Below are 18,490 nucleotides of genomic sequence, written 5' to 3' on the forward strand. Positions count from 1 at the left end.
GTAGTTTGCCACCAAAAGCAACCCATCCACCGTGTTCTGCACCAGCTGAAGCCTTTGGACCAACCTCAAAAACAGTACCACATAGATAAACATGCACATTCTGCATGGTTTTTTAAACGTGATCCATTAATCTTCTTAAAAATTGCACTGTGCATCCCACCCCAACCTCCCCAATGGAAGTTCCCACCCGGTCTTACTGTTTATAATTACCTTCATGCTGACAATTGCAACTCGGAGGTTTGTTCCACCCAGATCCACTGCCAGAGCACTCTGGGTCTCAAGGATATGGTCAATATCTTGAGAGATGTTTTCCTTTACAGAAGGGAAGCAGAATTTCTTCTGAAGGGGTTCTTGAAGATCAATAGACTTAAGAAACTTTAGGATTCTTGGAACAGCATTCCCATCTCCATATATCTTTGAACTATAACATCAAATTACAGCAATTAATGTAGATGACATGTTACAAAACTACACACCTTAATTTCCTAATCAACGATTTCTAGATTGCAAGTAGTGGGGAAGAAGACAAAAATACAATTTTCTCAGGAAGAATTTGCGCTTGTGATAACTGATTTGCAAATTTATAGGAAACATAAATTTGAAAAGTTAAATGAATTTAGTCAAAAGTTAAGTAAATTTAAATCTATCTATTTCAACTGGAAAACTAAGGATATCTAAAATGACATTTTTCATAGATCTATATATCAACCTGCATACTGCTTATTCAAGAATCTAGCTGGGTTTTTGCCTAGTTGGCAAAATTATGCACTTATATTATTCTAACTATTTCTACTGTGCTTATGACCTTGGCACTGTACATAAAAACCAGAAGCTATAATTCTATCCATCCTTAACTGGAAGTAAACCAAACTTAACTCTGGGGGATGTACTTCTGAGTAGCTCTGCATTAAATCAGACTATATGAGACAGATTGTAATGACGCACAGGAAAGTGATGGGAAATGGTAAAGATATAAAGATCAGCTAGAGAAAGAGTGCAGTACAGACACATTTTTATCAAGCATTGAAATACACCCACAGAAGAATGAGTGTTAAAGATTCATACAGTTATGTTGAAGAGTTCCATGTGATGGATTAGTAACCTAAGTGAGCTGCGAGTCTGATGAGAACGTATGTATATAGAGCTTTTGAGTGTGCAAAGTGCTTTATATTCATTATCTCAGTAATCCTGAGAATCCTGTAAAGTGAGTTAGTATTATTATTCCTATATTACAAGGGAGAGCTATGGCTGAGAGAATGTGGCTGCCCTAAAGCTGTCTATGGCAGACAAAAGATTTAAAACAGGGAGTTCCTCATTTGGAGTTCAGTCTCTTATCTGCTGTACACTATCAACATTGCAATTTAGTTTAATATAGTCACACTACAAACTTCTTATTACAAAAAGGAAAGGGGAATAATGTAGGATACCCAACTTTAAGACAGTTTGTTGCCATTAAGACTCTGGTGTAAGGGGCTCAACCAACACTGTCAGCATCAGATCAATTCACAGAAATAAAACAGTTCTATTTTACATAATGATGATATCCTCTATAAAACGTGGCTGAACAGTGTTTTACCAACATCATGGGGGAAAACTTCAGTGCTAGTTGTAGATGAGAATTTGATCCTAAATAATTATATCTACACGTATTTCTGCAATATAAATGCAACACCTGTGCAAAACCAGAATGGCACCAGCACTGGTTAGCTATATGCTGGTGTAGCCACAGGCCCTTCCTGTATTAAAGCTTTACATTTATCTGCTAGTGATGCAAACTTTAATATGTATTAGGGAAAGTTAAAAAAATACGTATTGGGGATTAACAAAAATGTAACTGTCAGTATTGTAATAGCTTTAAACAAATCTATGCTGCAACTGCACTTGGCATATTGGCAGAGGAGCTCAGTGTGATGCCACACTGCCACCTTCCTGACCAGTGGCACTGCTGCTGCTTAACCAGCAGGGGAAAGTTGCAACATAACAAACGTATTTTCACTATTTTAATGGCTGTACTTACCAAGGATATTGTTTCCCAAACTGGAGGTGCAGAGCTTGCAGTATTTTGTCCTGTGTGTCAGCATCACGAACGTGAAGGACATTTTCACCTTGATTTTGTTTTTGGAAAAGTGATAGCAGTAATATTTAGGAAGAAAATGAATTTAAAATGAAAAATACTTGCTTTTGAACGCTACCAACATATCCTCACCAGGCATAGTTACAAGTGATGAGATTGGAGTTGGAGAGATGTTACACCTGCATTGCAGGCAGATAGGCTAGTATAATCAGTAGCAGATTGCATGGTGCAGCGGCCGTGCTTACCTGGCCAGGAAGGAGAGGGGAAGGGGTGAGGAGGCTGGTGAAGTGCAAACAGCACTGACCTTCCCACTGCCTTGCCCCTCTAACAATGAACAGTGGTTCAACTGTTGGGAAGTCAAGTGAGCCTCTCCGCCCCACTCCACCGTCCGCTATTGACTATAACTATTCAATTTTAAGATAATGATACTATTGTTTTCACACTTTTGGCAATGACAGTCTGTGAATATGAATTAAAGTTCAACTACAGTGCTGAACGTGCAAAAGTGTACATGGTGTTCCCTCAAAGCATGGCAAAAAGCACAGCACACTCTTATAGCAGTGTGATTGCCAAGCAAGTACATAAGGCACTTGGCTACATTATATAGAACTTGGAGCCCAAGCTGCCTGGTCCCAAGCTGTTTGATCCTCTGTAGGACAACCGACTCTAAAACAGGAACTCAAATACAGATATGGTTGCTTGTGCCCATTAATTCCATAGTATGTGGTGTGCCTTGATCACTGCTGCACAATGAAATGGGCTTTGATAATGCAATAGTACAAACGGGCCCCCCCTTATTTTACCTTACGTCCTCTTTGGACATTTCAGCCCCCACATTCAGGCAAGCAGTGTCTCTGCTTAAGCCAGGTACAAAACACACCCAAACCCTCTCCCCTCCACCATGATGGCTTCAGAGAGCTTGTGTGAGAGAGCTTGTTCTGACCCTTTGTATCTGAAGCCACAGAGCTATCACAAGAAGGCTTGTCTTTGGCAATATAGGTTCAAAGTGCTCACAATACTGGATAGCATCTGGGCCAAAAGATGGGTTGAAAGCAAGCTTCTTCGCCTTCTTTCCTCCCTTGCAGCTTTAGTTATTCCATCGGGGGGGGCGGATTGGATTTATTTCCTTTGTCAAAGTTATCCCCTGCCCCAACTATGAGGCTCTTTTCTCCATGCCAAGAGAATGCTAAGCAATCTTTGCTCCATTAGCAACATTACTGTCTGGTTTCCTGTTCTTTCTGGTGGCTTCCTCAGTTGGTCAAAAGACATAATAAAAGCACTGCTTTATTATACATTTCTGATACATGGGTTGCAGAAAATATAGTTTTCCCTTAGTCTTACTGATGAGTTTGAACTATGGCAAAAGATACTTTCTTATTTAAAAACAGCCACAAAACCATTTGCCAGTTATCATTTCTAAGTAACAAAGCTGGGCACCTAAGAAAAGAAATGCAGGAAGGTAGCTCTGCATGTATCCAGTACAGACATATATGCCTACTAACCAAGGATAACACTGCTAGCCTTATTTGAATACAATACCTGTTTCTCTTCCTATCTGGCGTGTTCCAAGATTGATGACAGGAGTACCAAATGCCCCAACCTCTCGCACACCACAGCTGCTGTTTCCAATCATACAGCCAGCGTGAGCCACCAGCTGAATGAACTGGTCAAATGGAACATGCTTTACTGCTCGAAAATTGGGGTGGTGTTCAACACCCTTCTTCCTCATTACCCGAACCATTTCTTTGCTCCCTGTAATGAAAATAACAGTAGATCACTTAATGGTAAGTAACTGAATTTTGGAAGCATCACTATGTACACCAGGAATGGGGAAACCTTTTCAGTCTGAGAGCCATATTCCCTTCTGGGCAACCATTTGGGAGCTGATGGGCCCGAGGGGCTGCATCTGGTAGCATTCAAAAGCAAGTATTTTTCATTCTCTTCACAGGCTACAATATTAACTTTAGATTCCTTGAATAAGAACACTTTTCCCTCACCTGCATCAATATTTGGAAATAAAACCAACGTCCTCTTGTTAAAAGAGATTAAGGCATCCAAAGTCAATTCAAACATCTTTATGGAATGTTTAATGTCTGTGGTCACTGGGTGCTGTAAAGCAATTATATAATCCTTTGGTTTTACATCTTCACCTGTAAAAGCAAAGTAAAAACAAAATCCAGCTTTAAAAAAGTAATTAATTGGGTTGGACAAGAACCAAAAAACTCCATATTTCATTCTGGGAAATTACTCAAGATTTATTCCACTGTGAAATAAAAAATAAATTGTTCTGAAGTCATTACAGTAGTTACCTGGAGTATTTCTTGCATTATCTACCAGTGGTTTGGGAAGATCTGATCAAGATTGAATTATGCATGGTGCCAGATTATTTTAGTACAATCATTTATCTGTTCAGCTTTGTGACAATCCTTGGCCTTAAAAGGAAAGTGTCTTCATTTATTTTAAAGACAGAGATATTGGATTCTAGTCTCTGTATATTATACAATACTTGGTTCAATTTATTTTGAACTCCACCCCAAACCTAATAAGCAGTTTGTACCCACAATGCAGGAGAAGATTTACATTTAAGAACTTCTATTGTCAAACCCCAAAGAATTGAACTGGCTCATCTGGATGGTTACAACAAATCAGAAGTCTCTGAAATATATGCTGCTACACTGTTTATTGTACATGCCTTACATTCATTGTTCCTAATGCAAAATTCTCTCAGGGTTCTGCAATATTCTCCATATACCCCAAGATTAAGAGACCCTAATTTTCACTCCAAAATGTCTACTTATGAAGATATGAACAGGAGTCAGACTCTGGGCATTTAGGAACATGCAAGGATAATCCTGTGAGACAGGAGAGTGCAACTGAGCTTATAACCCTACCTCTGCCTACCTAACACATTGTCAGGTTGTCAGCAGCAGGACAGCCTACCAAATGTATGAAGGATGTCCTTGTGATCTGTAACCCCAAGCTAATGCATAACACTGGGGAAAGGCTGGAACAGAGGTGCACAAAGGGCAAATGTTCACAGCCCAACCGTACACAAACCAGCCTCACATGATTATACTTGTGTGTTCCTGAATAAGCCTTCCTTACTCATCTAATTACAGGTAAGAGAACAGCACCAATCTCCACACATAACCTAAAGAAAGACTGCACAATGTGTGACACACCAAGCCAAATGCATCCCACTAACCATGATGGCAGCCCCATTAGGGGGTACAAAACATCCCCTTTGCTCTGTACCTGCAACCACTATTATCAGGCTGTCATATAAAGCTGGTGGCCTGCATTCAACTTGGAGGGTCACAGGTCGGATAGCCTATATTCACAGCACACCTACCTAACCACATGAGGATAATGCTCATGTAGTCCTTGTTTTTGGCAGATAACAACTTATCATATGAAGGGCAGCCTGCCAAGAGGATACGGTCGTGGTCTTCACACATAGATATCAAATGCTGCTCCGCACTTCTTGTGCAACACACATGGTAATGAGCCAGCTTGGTTATGGCATGTCTGATGGAGTCATCTATAGTACCGCTGACTTCTCCGCCTTCAATATGAAGAATTCGAATGTTCATTAAGGCTGCAGATGTTGCTAATGCTAAAGCATCAAACCTGTCTCCATGGACTATCATTATGTCAGGCTTCAGACGATTGAGGACATCTGGCAGCTTGACCAAGGCAAGGCCTACAGACTCCACCATGGCGGCCTCATCTTCTCCTCTCACTATGGTGTGTAACCTAGTGTGGATGTCAAAGTCGTCCTGTTCAATCATACGGTAAGTGTTACTGGAAAGAGGAAGAGGGGAAAGTGTTAAAATTGCAAAATGGTGTTTCATAAAATGGTGTTTCTTTGACAATGTATGACTAACATTAGGAAATAATAACATTTTTTAAACCCATGCAACTAGTTACAAACTATTAAAATTTCTATGTTTATCTATGGCTGAGAGGTTTGGATACTCTAGGTTCCAAAAGTTTATCCCAAGTGATAATGGATTCAGATGATCAACATTATAGTCACTTGTGAAAGTAAATGTTGCTCCAATTCCACTTTATGAATATGGAGATGGACAGCATTCTAGTGTTTAACATAACTTCTGATATAATCATAGGACTTAAAAACTAGTAATATAAAAATGAAACTGCACTGTGCCAAAATAAAACTATATTTTGCTCTTAGTAAGAGGAAATGAACACTGCTGAGACGCAACGAAAGGGGAAAGATGAAACACTTGTGATGTTCCAGCATCGTTATTAGTGTTAATCACAAACCTATCTGCAAAATGAGAAGTGGGCAAAAGTCAGGAGTCATAAGAATGAGGAGGAAAAAATTTTTCCTTCCATCTGCAAAAGTGATTTACTTTCCTGCCTCAATTATATTGGAATTCTTAATTGTTTCAGTCCATAATTTAATCCCTAATTCCAGCCAAAAAGTTTGAAAGCCAGCAAAGCACTCTTTATTTTTTATCTTAAAAGAAAAAAAGCAAACACATCAATTTGAATTGGATGGTTAGCAAAACTACTAACTTCTTCATGACCACTGGCATCCTGACAAAATGGAAAGCTATCACTGAGAAAGGACTTGAAGGTTAGACCTTGCAATTTCTTAATAGCTGGCATTATTCCTTAGAACTATGGTGCATTTCCTACATAGCCCTCACACATTTCTCAATTTAGATATTGCTCATGGTCTGGACCGAACACCTATGTAAAAATAAATAAATCGCAAGCTACTCACTGTAATTAGGCTTCTATTGAAAAACGATGCTTTAAAAAAAATGGATGGAGCTGCAACTCTGATTTGGCATGGTGTTAATTACAATATTAGCAGAGTAAGTTGTTCAGGACAGGGATCAGGAAAACTGAAATAAGTCTTTTGCAATAAAAAAATCATTTTATTAAGAGTGCCAACCCCCCATCTTCTGCTGTACAGCAAAACAAAATCCCTCCTTTTAGGTTCATATCAGCAACATCATTTGAAGACACCTATTACTGTGTTGTGTTTTGTGAACACTACATTCAAACGCAATCCAAAGCCTCAGGACTATGATCATCAAACTGGCCTAGTCCTCCTGCAAATGATGTTCAGGGCAGTTATCTCTAAAAACCCAAATAAATGACTATTTCTAAGATTTTTCAGTGCCAAAAAGTACCCCAGGAAAAGCAGAAACTGCTTCCCAGCAATGTCCACTGCTATGCTTTTATTCCCTGAAAAGCAGTTGAAAAATAAACATACCCAAAGGCTTTCCATGCATTCTCAACCCTAAGACTTAGCCTACCACTCTTTTTAAACTTGATTAAATATTGTGTGCCATATTCCAAGAAGGTAACATTTTATTACAGAACAAAGGCACTGCAGTTATGAGTGACCTAGAAGAATGAAAGTTGGCATTAATTTTCTTCAGCTTTACTACTATGTGTCTGATATTGTTTGCAAAAATAGCAATAAATCGTTACATAATCAGTTCATAGAGATTGTCCTATTTGATTTATTTATCAGCATTGCATGCAATAATGATAGCAAGTATATTCAGGGCTGCCAAGATAGCAGAAGAAACAAAATTATACACCTTACCCATAGTCATCAATCAGGTGGGAGCCCAAAACCACAACATCCAGCTCAAAGAACTGTGGCTCTGCTTTAATGCCAAACATGATTGGGGCCAATTTGGAATAATCAGCCCTGTTGCAGGTAGCAACACAAACCCGAAGTTTCCGGTTGTTCCCATTCTTCTCCATTACTCGCTTTTGTTTCTGTTTAGAAAGGTTCGTGAAATATAGTTCCTGAAATGTAGGAAGCGAGATACAATCACACAAGAATTATTACACTAGGAGTCAAGAGTAGAGTATTAAACAGAGTACTGGACAAGGTGACAGATACTATTCGGTCATGAAACCCACTAGATGATTTTGGGATAGTCACCCATTCTCAACCTAACCTATGTCAAATAGCTGTTGGGGTGACAGTGGGGACGGGGTGGAGTGATGATGCATGCTGCTAAGAGCTCGTTGGAGCAAGGGTGGGAAACAATTGTGATTGCAAGACGGGCACTATGCAAAGGTTGTAAGCTAGAAGGCCACATGCCCAAGATACAGTACTGTAATAACTAATAATACATGCATGCATAAGCAATAGCATAGCATACTGCATATACTGTACAGGAAAAAATAACTATGTGGAAGTGTCTATTTATCCACAACATATTCCTGGGTGCACAAATGTCTTCATTCTGTAAATGAAGCAACTGTTCCATATGTGAGGCAGATTTTTTAGCAATTGGTCATTGTTACATAATAGACTCTGTACCATTCCTTTATAGCAGAAGCAGGAAAACTTTAGGCATGTGGGTTTACTTTGTCATGAGAATCCTGAGGTCCAACATCTGGAGCCACATACAAAATAATGTCTTAGAAAGGACACAGAACTGAGGAAAATATTGTCTCTGAGAATATGTTCACCCAGAAATTTGTTTTCAATACCAGAATCATACCAGTACCACACAGATCCTTTCATACAAACATCATCATCTTCCTCTGTTGTTGTTGTCACTAATCACCCACCCCCCCACCCAAAGGTCCAACAGCAGGTTACAACAATTAAAATATTAAAATCAGTTTATAACAACTTAAAATTATAGAAATAAGGTGGGACTGAAAACATACACCCCAAGTGTCAAAAGCCAGGATAAAGAGGTACACCTTTAGCATTATACAAAAGCTGTATAATGAAGGTGCTAGACACACCTCTAGGAGTAGGGAGTTCCGGTGATTCAACAGCCTAATTTGAGGAGTGGAGGGGGGTGTCATATTTTTTAAACCATTAGTAGCAGGAAACCTTTGCTGCTCTACTGCAAACCACCCAGAGACCTACCAGCAGGTTCTGAACTGCCCTGCTCTGCTTTACACATGTCTATATGCTGCCAACAGGATTCTAAGGATGGAAATTTTTGCAAAACAGAACAAAAGTTTTCATTTTCATGTCTTATAAAGAGAGAAATCCAGAGTTGGAAGAGATGACCTAAGTAGGAAAGTCTCATTAATTTCAATTTAATCTGTTTTGTAAAGGGTTCTTTAAATCTGGGGCCTCCTGCTATAAGGAGAGTCCACAGTTTCAGTTCCAACTTATTTCAAAATACGTGTTTAGCATTTGTTTTGTTATGTAGAAAGGTAACCATACAGTACACAACCAACTTCCTTCTGTAGTCTCACTGAACACACCCATAAATACAAAGTACTTTCCAAGAAGCAGAAAATGAATTGTGCTCTGCCCTTGCTTGATAATAGTACAAAACTGTTTTGTACTGTTTTTTATTACACACCTCATAACATGCCTTGCTTACATATTGCAAAATGAAGCAATTTTTTGAGGCTATTGTGACTTACCCAGGATCTTTATCTAGCTTGCCTTGGAAGTAAGCAGTATTGGGCCTTACTCCAAGGTAAATGTGTATACAGGGCTGTAGGCTAAATTGGATAACCTCTCTAGCTTACTCTCCCATGAGGACTTCCTAGACCTAAGCAAAAGAACAGAACAGGACTGAACTCTGGTTTCTTACTGCCCAATTGCAAGGATAAATGGAAAACAATTATCCCCCTCCACATTTGCATGCTTTAGTAGGCACAGAGCCATTAGCTGACCAACTTTTATAGCATTAAGTGGCCGTGCTAGACATCATGTCATTCAGTTATTTTTTCCACTCAAAAACTGAGAATAACTACATGGCATGCTACAAAAATCTAGAACAGACATTTCCTTAAAGTTTTAACAAGTCAAAGATGCTAAGTCTAGTTACACATCTAAGTATTCGTTATTTTTCTCATATAAAATATGTTTAAACTCAGGAAATTAGCTGCTGGCAGGTTTGTTCACAACAAATTTATCATTAGTGATGGGCTGCAATACAACTTTATATTGGTGGCCAAAGTACTGCTTTCCCTCAGAGTCACAAAAGAGAGAGAGAAAAGTTATTCTTCATTGAATACCTAGTAAAACACCTTCTATAAACACAAAATGCTACTGTAGAAAGTATTACTTTGGACAACTCTCTCAATAATTTTGTATTTATATTTTTAGCTTTAGAACAAGGAAATGTTACCTTCTATCTCTTTGCACACCACCCAGTGAAGGATTAAACATTAGCTTTTACTAATATTTGCATCAGAATTACTCCGCCTCTCCTTCCTCAACATTGGCTAGTGAGTCATGTTTAACTCATAAATTACTCCTCTTTTGAAGCTTAATACTTTTTCAGCTGAAACAAACAGCATGCAACATACAGTATAGGAGGAGCAAGGGAACCTGTTCAGTCAAAGGGTTAGGCCAATTTAAATGCCAAAACAGCAAAGGAATGTGAACTGCAGTAGCAAAGGATCTACAAAACTGAACAGTTACCTGTTAACCAAGCAGAATGTGAAAATTAAATAGGTATACTTTTCTGAGCTGAAATCATTGTCATTATTGTGGCAATGTGGGAGCTGGAAACAAATTACCGGTACATACTTTTAAACCATGATAATAAGTTATCCAGTTTATGAACTGTTTTCAGGATCAGCGACAGAAACCCACTTTTATTTATTACCACCTCCCATTGCAGTCAGGGAAGCGGGTGGCGCTGTGGGTTAAACCACAGAGCCTAAGGCTTGCTGATCAGAAGGTTGGCGGTTCGAATCCCTGCGACGGGATGAGCTCCCGTCGCTCGGTCCCTGCTCCTGCCAACCTAGCAGTTCAAAAGCACGTCAAAGTGCAAGTAGATAAATAGGTACCGCTCCGGCGGGGAGGTAAACAGTGTTTCCGTGCGCTGCTCTGGTTCACCAGAAGCGGCTTAGTCATGCTGGCCACATGAACCAGAAGCTGTACGCCGGCTCCCTCGGCCAGTAAAGCGAGATGAGCATCGCAACCCCAGAGTCGTCCGCGGCTGGACCTAACGGTCAGGGGTCCCTTTACCTTACCCATTGCAGTCAGTTACTGTCCACATAGGGGCATACGTAGGGGTTGGCTAGGGTGGTCCCTGCCAAGGGCATAGGCTTGGGGGGGGGGTCGCAAAAATTGTGCAACTGCTTGGCACCCCTGAGCTGCCATCAAGTGCTGCGGCCAGCTTGAGAACAACTCTCCACTTTAGCATGGGTCTCCTTTTCCTTGGTACTCAGCAAACTTGGTGGGCACCACTGCAGCGACTATTTACTGTTGCCCTGAGTGAGAAGGCAGCACCTCTGCCCTCCTTCTAAAAGCAAAGGGGCAACTGGGTGGCAAGGTCACCTTGCCCCTAAGCCCTCTTTACTGTGTCAAAGTCCTCCTCAGAGCTTGTTGAGGGCACAAGAAGAGAAATGTGCTGCCCCTATGGCTGGCAGAGCATCCACTCCCTTCCCTTCCAACCAAAAAGAGTCATTTCTAACAGACCTGAAGCAAGAGACAACACCCAGATACACAGACTGAAAACTGAAATGCCTGAAGACTTCAACTTGAAGGATGATACATAAAGGGTTCTCTGTGTTTTTAATCCTATTTTAAATATTTCTAGCACATATATATCTCTTTTTATGTAAGCTTTCCTGAGAATTCCCTCTGTCCAGAGCATTTGATGAACCTCGACTCCAAGTGTTCCTTTTGAAATTAAACAGTTTTGTGTTACCAATGAAGGCAGAAGCTGAAACATTTACCCAACCAATGTTATGCTTATCTTGGATTTCTCAGTCACATATTTATGGAGGTTTTTTGTGAATGCTTTCTGGTAAGGATCCACGGCCTTGTTTAACGTAGTAGTTTATTTGTTTTCTGCATAATATATTCCCTTCCAATAGTGGGTGATACCATGTAGCAAAATAGGGTCACCCACATACAAGGGGAAAAGAAGATTACAAATCCAGATATGCATAAACATATTAGTTGTGATTAAAGCAAGCAAGCAAGCAAGCAAGCAAACAAACAAACAAACAGACAGACAGACAAACAAACAAACAAACAAACAAAAAACCCATTCTTCTCCAAGTTAATCATTACTTTTTAAAGGGTGGGGGACTGGTTTGATAAAGGACCTAACAGCTAAAACATCCTAAGGGGATGGAGTTAGGAAATACACCTGGCAAAATGCACATCCCTCAACTTTTATTTCAACACAAACAATCTAAGATGCTATAACATTTCAAGGTTATAGCACCCTTGCAGCTAAAAAAAGTAATTCAATGCAGCTAGGTCCATTAATTAGGACTAGAGAAAAAACAATTGGATTTGGAGAACACTTGCAAAAGCAGCCAGAAAAATAGGCCTATGCTTGCAGAATGCAAACCTAATTTATATTTATAGACAGTTATTCTACCCACTGGAGATTAATATTATTTTTTTGCATATGTTAACCTAACCTAATGCTGCAGCCTCTATGTGATATACATTATAATGTTAGCCTAATTCAATAGAACAATATAATATCACTAGTAACCAATAAACAGAAGAACATTTGCAGGGAGTAAGATAATGGCCTGGTCCACACATCTCTTTAAACCATAATTAAACTGAACTATGGTTTAAAGAGATGTGTGAACCATAATTAAACTAAACTATGGTTTAAAGGTAGTTCGTTTTGGAAAAACAAACCACGAATTTGGGCTTGAATATAATGTTCAGCCAGCCCATGGCTTAGGTCACTGTAGGGAAGAAGCAAAGTGCCCATGATTTCAGCAGCATGCCCAGTCAGGCTACACATCCCACTTTAAACCATCAGCTGATGAGCAGGCCTTAAATCCTGCTACTTATATCCATAGGTGTTAAATCCATAGGGAACTGGCATATGAAGCCAATTCAGAATTGAACCCCAAACCCCTACCCATCAGCTGATGTCACCCACCTATTGATGCCAGCTGATTGACAGTTTGGCATGATTTTGAACAATGGCTTCATGGACCAAACTGGAACTCTCGGCAGATCATGACTGGCCCACAGGCCAGAGGTTCCCCACCTCTGCTGTAACGCTTAAAAATAATGCAGTAATTTAATATTAAACGATGTTGGGGCCATGGCAATATTCTGAAGCTGAACTGGTGCTATTAAAATATTTATCCTGTGGCTTTCAAGGCAAACACCCTCAAAATGGGACCAATCTATAGTGATTGATACCCATTATCAAAATATATTTATCTTGTGAACCACCCTGAGACCTGCTGGTATAGGGCAGTATACTTATTTATTTACTTATTTATACATACATACATAAGGGACACGGGTGGCGCTGTGGGTAAAACCTCAGCGCCTAGGACTTGCCAATCGCATGGTCGGCGGTTCGAATCCCCGCGGCGGGGTGCGCTCCCGTCGTTCGGTCCCAGCGCCTGCCAACCTAGCAGTTCTAAAGCACCCCCGGGGGCAAGTAGATAAATAGGGACCGCTTACCAGCGGGAAGGTAAACGGCGTTTCCGTGTGCTGCGCTGGCTTGCCAGATGCAGCTTGTCACGCTGGCCACGTGACCCGGAAGTGTCTGCGGACAGCGCTGGCTCCCGGCCTCTTAAGTGAGATGGGCGCACAACCCTAGAGTCTGGCAAGACTGGCCCGTACGGGCAGGGGTACCTTTACCTTTACCTACATACATACATATGTATACTTATGTTTGAATTGTCCCTATTTTACCCAGGAACAGATCCACTTTTCTGGTACATATCCCTGATATTTTTTTTTAAAAAAAACCCTGTCTTGCCATTTGGGGGAACACCTTTCTGAGCATTTACTAGGATTTAAAACAGTTTAAGCAAAATAGGGAATCCTTCAGATTTCAGCCTTCTTTCCTGGGTCTTCGAAGCTGCCTCTCTGAGCGATAACATCTTGCCTCTGGCACAAGGTGGGCCCCAAATGCCAAGGCACCCACTTCCCTCCATTTCCTCCCAACCGCTAATCTAAAACCACAGAGCATCTACTTTCTAGCACCCATTGCGAGATGATGATTATCATCACCACCATCTTTTTTTTTTTTTAAGGCTGCTATTTGTTAACTAACACCCTGCTTCAGCCAGGCTTTTGCAGCCTCAATGTTAAAACCACCAAGCAGCAGGAAGGGGAGGAGGAGATGGAGAGCCTCCTCCAATTGCCATGTGGCATGTGAGGGCAGCGATCCCTTCGGCCACGATTTACCCGCTACTCTCCACGCTCCCCTTCAGAATGGAAACCAAATTATATAGTCGGAAAACGAAAACAAGTGGGTTCCCCCCCTACCCCCTTATCTGGGTGCTTGTTTCGGGCGCATCTTGGGGAGGGAGCTGCAGCAAAGTCTCTCTTTTTTTTGGGAAAGGCAGGCATGGCACCTTCTCCCCAAATAGAAGAGACACACACGGCGTCCCCCCCCCTCAAAAAAAGCAAATGCCCCTTTTGCCGAGGACGTGTCTCTCTGCTCCTTGGCGGCGAGGGAGGGCGATGGCCCCGGCCCTTCCCGCCGCCGCGGCCTCCCAACCCCTTCTCCGCTTCCCGGCTTGAAGAGAAAACCCGTGAGGGGAAATATTTACCTCAGTTTTTCCGCTTCGCGCCCCCGCCCCGGGCCTGGGCTCCGCCTCACGCGGCCTAACGGGGCAGCTTCTGCCGCGGAGGCGCCTGGGGGCCAGCGAGGCGATTTCCGAAACAAAATGGGCGCGTCGTTGCTGTGGGGATGGAGGGGCTGCCGCGTCGCTGGGAGCGAGGCGCCTGCGTGGCCGCGGCCCGGCTCACCGTTAAAAGCACGGCAGCACCTGCACGGCCGCAGTCCGGGGAGGAGGCGCTTTCGCCCTCAGCCTCCGAGGCGGCTTCTGCTCGCCCATGGCGGCCGCCGCCTTCTTGCAGAGAGAGAGGATGGAATTGGCGGGAAGGGGTTCCTTCCCCTCGGAAAAGACTTGCCTGAGGCGCGGGGTGGGGAACGAAGGGGTATTATTAGTATCGTTGATGTCGTTAATTGCTATCAGTGTTGTTGCTTTTCTGGAAAGAAATGTGGGGGAATTCACCAAGTTTGCTTTTTTTTATTTTGGGTTCAGTCGCAGTGCCACACAAACACACCCTGGCAGTGGCTAGGAGCCATAGCTGTCAACTTACAGATTTGAAAATAAGGGACCAGCAGCCTCGAAAATAAGGGATCAGCAGCCAAAATAAGGGATTTTGGCTTAGTTTATACAGAAATCCGGCTCTGATGGAGCCATTCTGCTTTGGCTGCCCCTGACTGTGTTTTGCAGGGGGTTGGACTAGATGATCCTAAGGGACCAAACTCCGACCAAAGAAGAGGGGCAGACAAAACGGATGAACGACGTCGAGATGGCAAAGCTTACAGGCAGAATTAGAAACCAGGAAGAGGACCTCTTTAATAAAGAATGGGGGAAGTTTATCATTTAGTTGAAAAGCTATTGTAAAGATTGGTAGGCGTGACAGAAAACTTGTAGTAAAATTTTGAACTATGGACAGACAAATTATTTATAAAAATAGAGTTATGAAAGGGGTGCAGAGGGGGAAATCACTACATTAAGATGCTGCACTGGTTGGAGGGGATGCTAAGCAGCACGTTGGGGATGCCGTCGTCCTGGCGCGAGGAGTTCCATTGGCCCTTCCTCACCCGAGAGAGAGGAAGAGGGACTCTCGCCCATGCCGCCCGCGAACCCAGCATGAGGCGGTTGCGGCGCCGCGGCGGCCGCTGAAGCGCCTCCCTTCTGCGTCCCTCCGCATCTCCTCCTCTTCCTCCTCCCTCAGGCCGCCTCCTCAGCCGCCGCTGCCGCCTCCGGCTTCCCCTGGCAGCGCGGCGGAAGTCTCGCAAGAGAGGGGCTGCCTGCCCGCCCGCCCGCCCGCCGCCACCCGTCTCCTCACGACGCGCCCCTGAGGGGGAAAAGGGAGAGACGGGGACGCGGCAGCCCATGCGCACGCGCTCTCTCTCTGCGGAGGACCCCGAGACGCTGCTCCCCTCAGAGCCGGGCGAGCATGAAACCCGGGAAATTTAAGGGACATCATCAATCCGGGACAGCAGCAGGACACGGCGCTGGGATAAGGGAGTTTCCTGCCAAATAAGGGACGGTTGACAGCTATGCTCGGAGCCAACTCCTAGGGTCCATGGCGTCTTTGCGCCCCTCATAAAATATTTGAAGAGCCTGGACCCCACAAAGTTGATGGGCATTGCCATTCAAATACTGTAGTGTGTGCGCACCCCATCATGTGATCGATTATGCAGGGTGGGGCTTACCGCCCACCTGCCCCCCCTCAATTTCTTTGGACAAGTTGGCACCCCTGAAATGTAAGCTGTGGTTAATAAACTCAAGCAGACAATGGTCTGGATTAGAAACGGCCACAACTTTATTGATTACAGTTATAGGTGGATTTTTGGCTCAGGCATTGGGTATATATTGGTTCCAGCACCCCACCCCACCCAACCAAAAAAAATATATTAAAAAACGTAAGGGAACTCCGTTCCTCTGATTTCCTGCTCAAAAAACACCCCTGATTATTATTATTTGTTATCTTTATTAGTCACTTTTCCTTGCCAGGGCAACTCAATGCCATTTACAAAAACCCAACATAGCGTTATGAGTTTGTGGGTGCCAGACCCCTATACAGTAATCCCTGGATCCAGCAAGTGTTAAAAGGTAATTAAGCCAGGCTAGCTTCCTGTGATTGCCTGGGTGACCGGCCATTAAGAGAACAAAAGATGAAGGGGTTTGGTGCAAGATGAGAAATGAATGGGGGGCCCTCCCTCAACAAACATAAAGCCAGAGTTTAGTGTCAGTGTTCGAAACTCCCATTGTTCTTTGCGCATTTTGCGACAGGGAATTTCATTAGTGTGAGCAGTTTCTGAGCTCTGGGCCTAAGATTTCAGATTAAAACTACAGAGTGGAAAGAAAGGACTTTTTTCTGCCTCCCCACTCCCAGCTAATCTCTGAAGACTGGAGAAGAGACCCTCTTAAGAATATTAGGGGGTGGGTGGGCATGGGAAGGACTAGACCATGTGAGAAATGAACATAATATTTTAGCTGCAGTTCCTTCATTTTCAGCTTTGTATTCTTGTTATAAAAAAGCGCGCCTGGACATTCCATTGTTGCACCCATAACCTAGGTTTAAGGTGCCATTTAGCTCCTAAGCTTTCATATCTCAGTTTCTAACACTGTTTAGCACATAGGTATGAGGGAGAGTGGCGTGACAGAGAAACGAGGCAGCAAGCTGGAAAGCTGGAGACGCTCGAAATAAATAAAAAGTATTTAGGCAGCTCTGCTAGTAAGGGTGCAAAGGGCTGTTGCCTTGGTTGGATTTACTATTGAAAGAACTTGCATAAGGTTGGGCAGTCAGTGACTATAGATGTTCCTAGTGATCGTAATTTGTCTACCTGTACGTAGGGAATTCATTTTCCAGAGAAAATAAATAAAATTCCTCCAGGGGTTTACTAAAAGGTCAAGAAGAGAAAGAGTATAAACTGGCAAGATGGGACCGGAAAAAGGCCTGGTGCCATATGGGACAGGAAGCATAATGCTTTGTGGTGATAGCCTTATTTCAGAATACACTTTGGAGCTGCCCTGTAGATATTGATAATAAAATTAGGGTGTTTATTTCCTTATTGTCTATATGCAATAGGTATATTTCAAGAGAAAGGGAGAGCCTATGATAAGGTGCTTAATATAGCTTGGTTATCTCTTTAGGTTTTAGAAAGGAACAGTTCTTGTTAAATATTAATTCAGTGCACAAGGGCAAATGGATAAATGGTGCAATTTACACATGGTCAAAAGGTCAGCCAGTGAATTTAAATTCCAGGTACCTAAACAGCAGTTAAACACAGTGTTGTAGCTTACAGAGGAGCATTTCCCATGTGAATAATGTTGCACACTCCTTGCATGCTACATTTGGAGCAACAGACTCACATGAATCCTTTCTGTGAGTGCAGGACATGGATAACTGTTGAGATACGTATATTTTTCTTGCTAATTTCTCTATAAAACATAGGTAGTTGGAATATTTTTTGTAATCACCATTCACAAAAGTGTTATGCATTTATGCAAGGCATTAGCAGTGTGGTGCCCAGAGGTGCATGTTTGCCTACAAAGACCATACTTGAATAATTTGCACAAATGACAGTTAAGCTATGCATTTTGCCAGAAGATCTGCTATTGATCTGGCAATCTGCTATTGCTTTTTATGGTGTAGATGCAGCCAAGAGAAAGAGGTGGTTGTTTGATAATTTGAGTGGAATGGGGGGGTCTTATTAACCCTTTCCTCCATGCTATTGTCCCTGCTTTAAATCCGGGGGGGGGGGGAGGTATTTGTGATCCACAGGGAGGAGGTATTATGCAGTATGCCCTGTGTGAACTTTACTGCTTTTCAAATTATGACTAAAGTCCAAAATGCTGATTGTATGTATAAATGCAAAACTTTCCTGACAAATATATTTTCCCTCAGGCTCGACACCATGCCAGTAAAAATTCTGGTACACTGTT

At 42.4% G+C, this 18,490-nt stretch overlaps 2 protein-coding genes across 11 annotated transcripts in view; both read right to left on the bottom strand.

Moving 5' to 3' along the window:
* NANS (N-acetylneuraminate synthase) overlaps positions 1–18,490 on the bottom strand; it is a 173,061-nt gene that overhangs the window by 66,773 nt on the left and 87,798 nt on the right. The window lies entirely within an intron of this gene.
* Positions 1–18,490, bottom strand: part of GNE (glucosamine (UDP-N-acetyl)-2-epimerase/N-acetylmannosamine kinase) — a 37,738-nt gene that overhangs the window by 11,843 nt on the left and 7,405 nt on the right. For 2 of the 9 annotated variants that reach the window (XR_014542992.1, XM_083593194.1), the window contains exons 1-7: positions 14,570–14,908; positions 7,668–7,876; positions 5,427–5,878; positions 4,072–4,224; positions 3,614–3,826; positions 2,018–2,105; positions 211–421 (exon numbers count right to left, since the gene is read on the bottom strand). Coding sequence is in view for 5 of the 9 variants with exons in the window: in XM_083593194.1 (XP_083449320.1) it covers positions 211–421; positions 2,018–2,105; positions 3,614–3,826; positions 4,072–4,224; positions 5,427–5,878; positions 7,668–7,831 (1,281 nt within the window). In the remaining 4 variants the exon portion in view is untranslated. Of the gene's footprint in view, positions 1–210; positions 422–2,017; positions 2,106–3,613; positions 3,827–4,071; positions 4,225–5,426; positions 5,879–7,667; positions 7,877–9,475; positions 9,907–10,188; positions 10,422–10,484; positions 10,568–12,930; positions 13,165–14,569; positions 14,909–18,490 lie in introns of those variants that run through there. The other 7 variants (XR_014542994.1, XM_083593197.1, XR_014542991.1 and 4 more) reach the window with 5 other exon arrangements.

The sequence above is a fragment of the Podarcis filfolensis genome (assembly GCF_964270895.1).
Source record: "Podarcis filfolensis genome assembly, chromosome: 17".
Classification (NCBI taxonomy): domain Eukaryota; kingdom Metazoa; phylum Chordata; class Lepidosauria; order Squamata; family Lacertidae; genus Podarcis; species Podarcis filfolensis.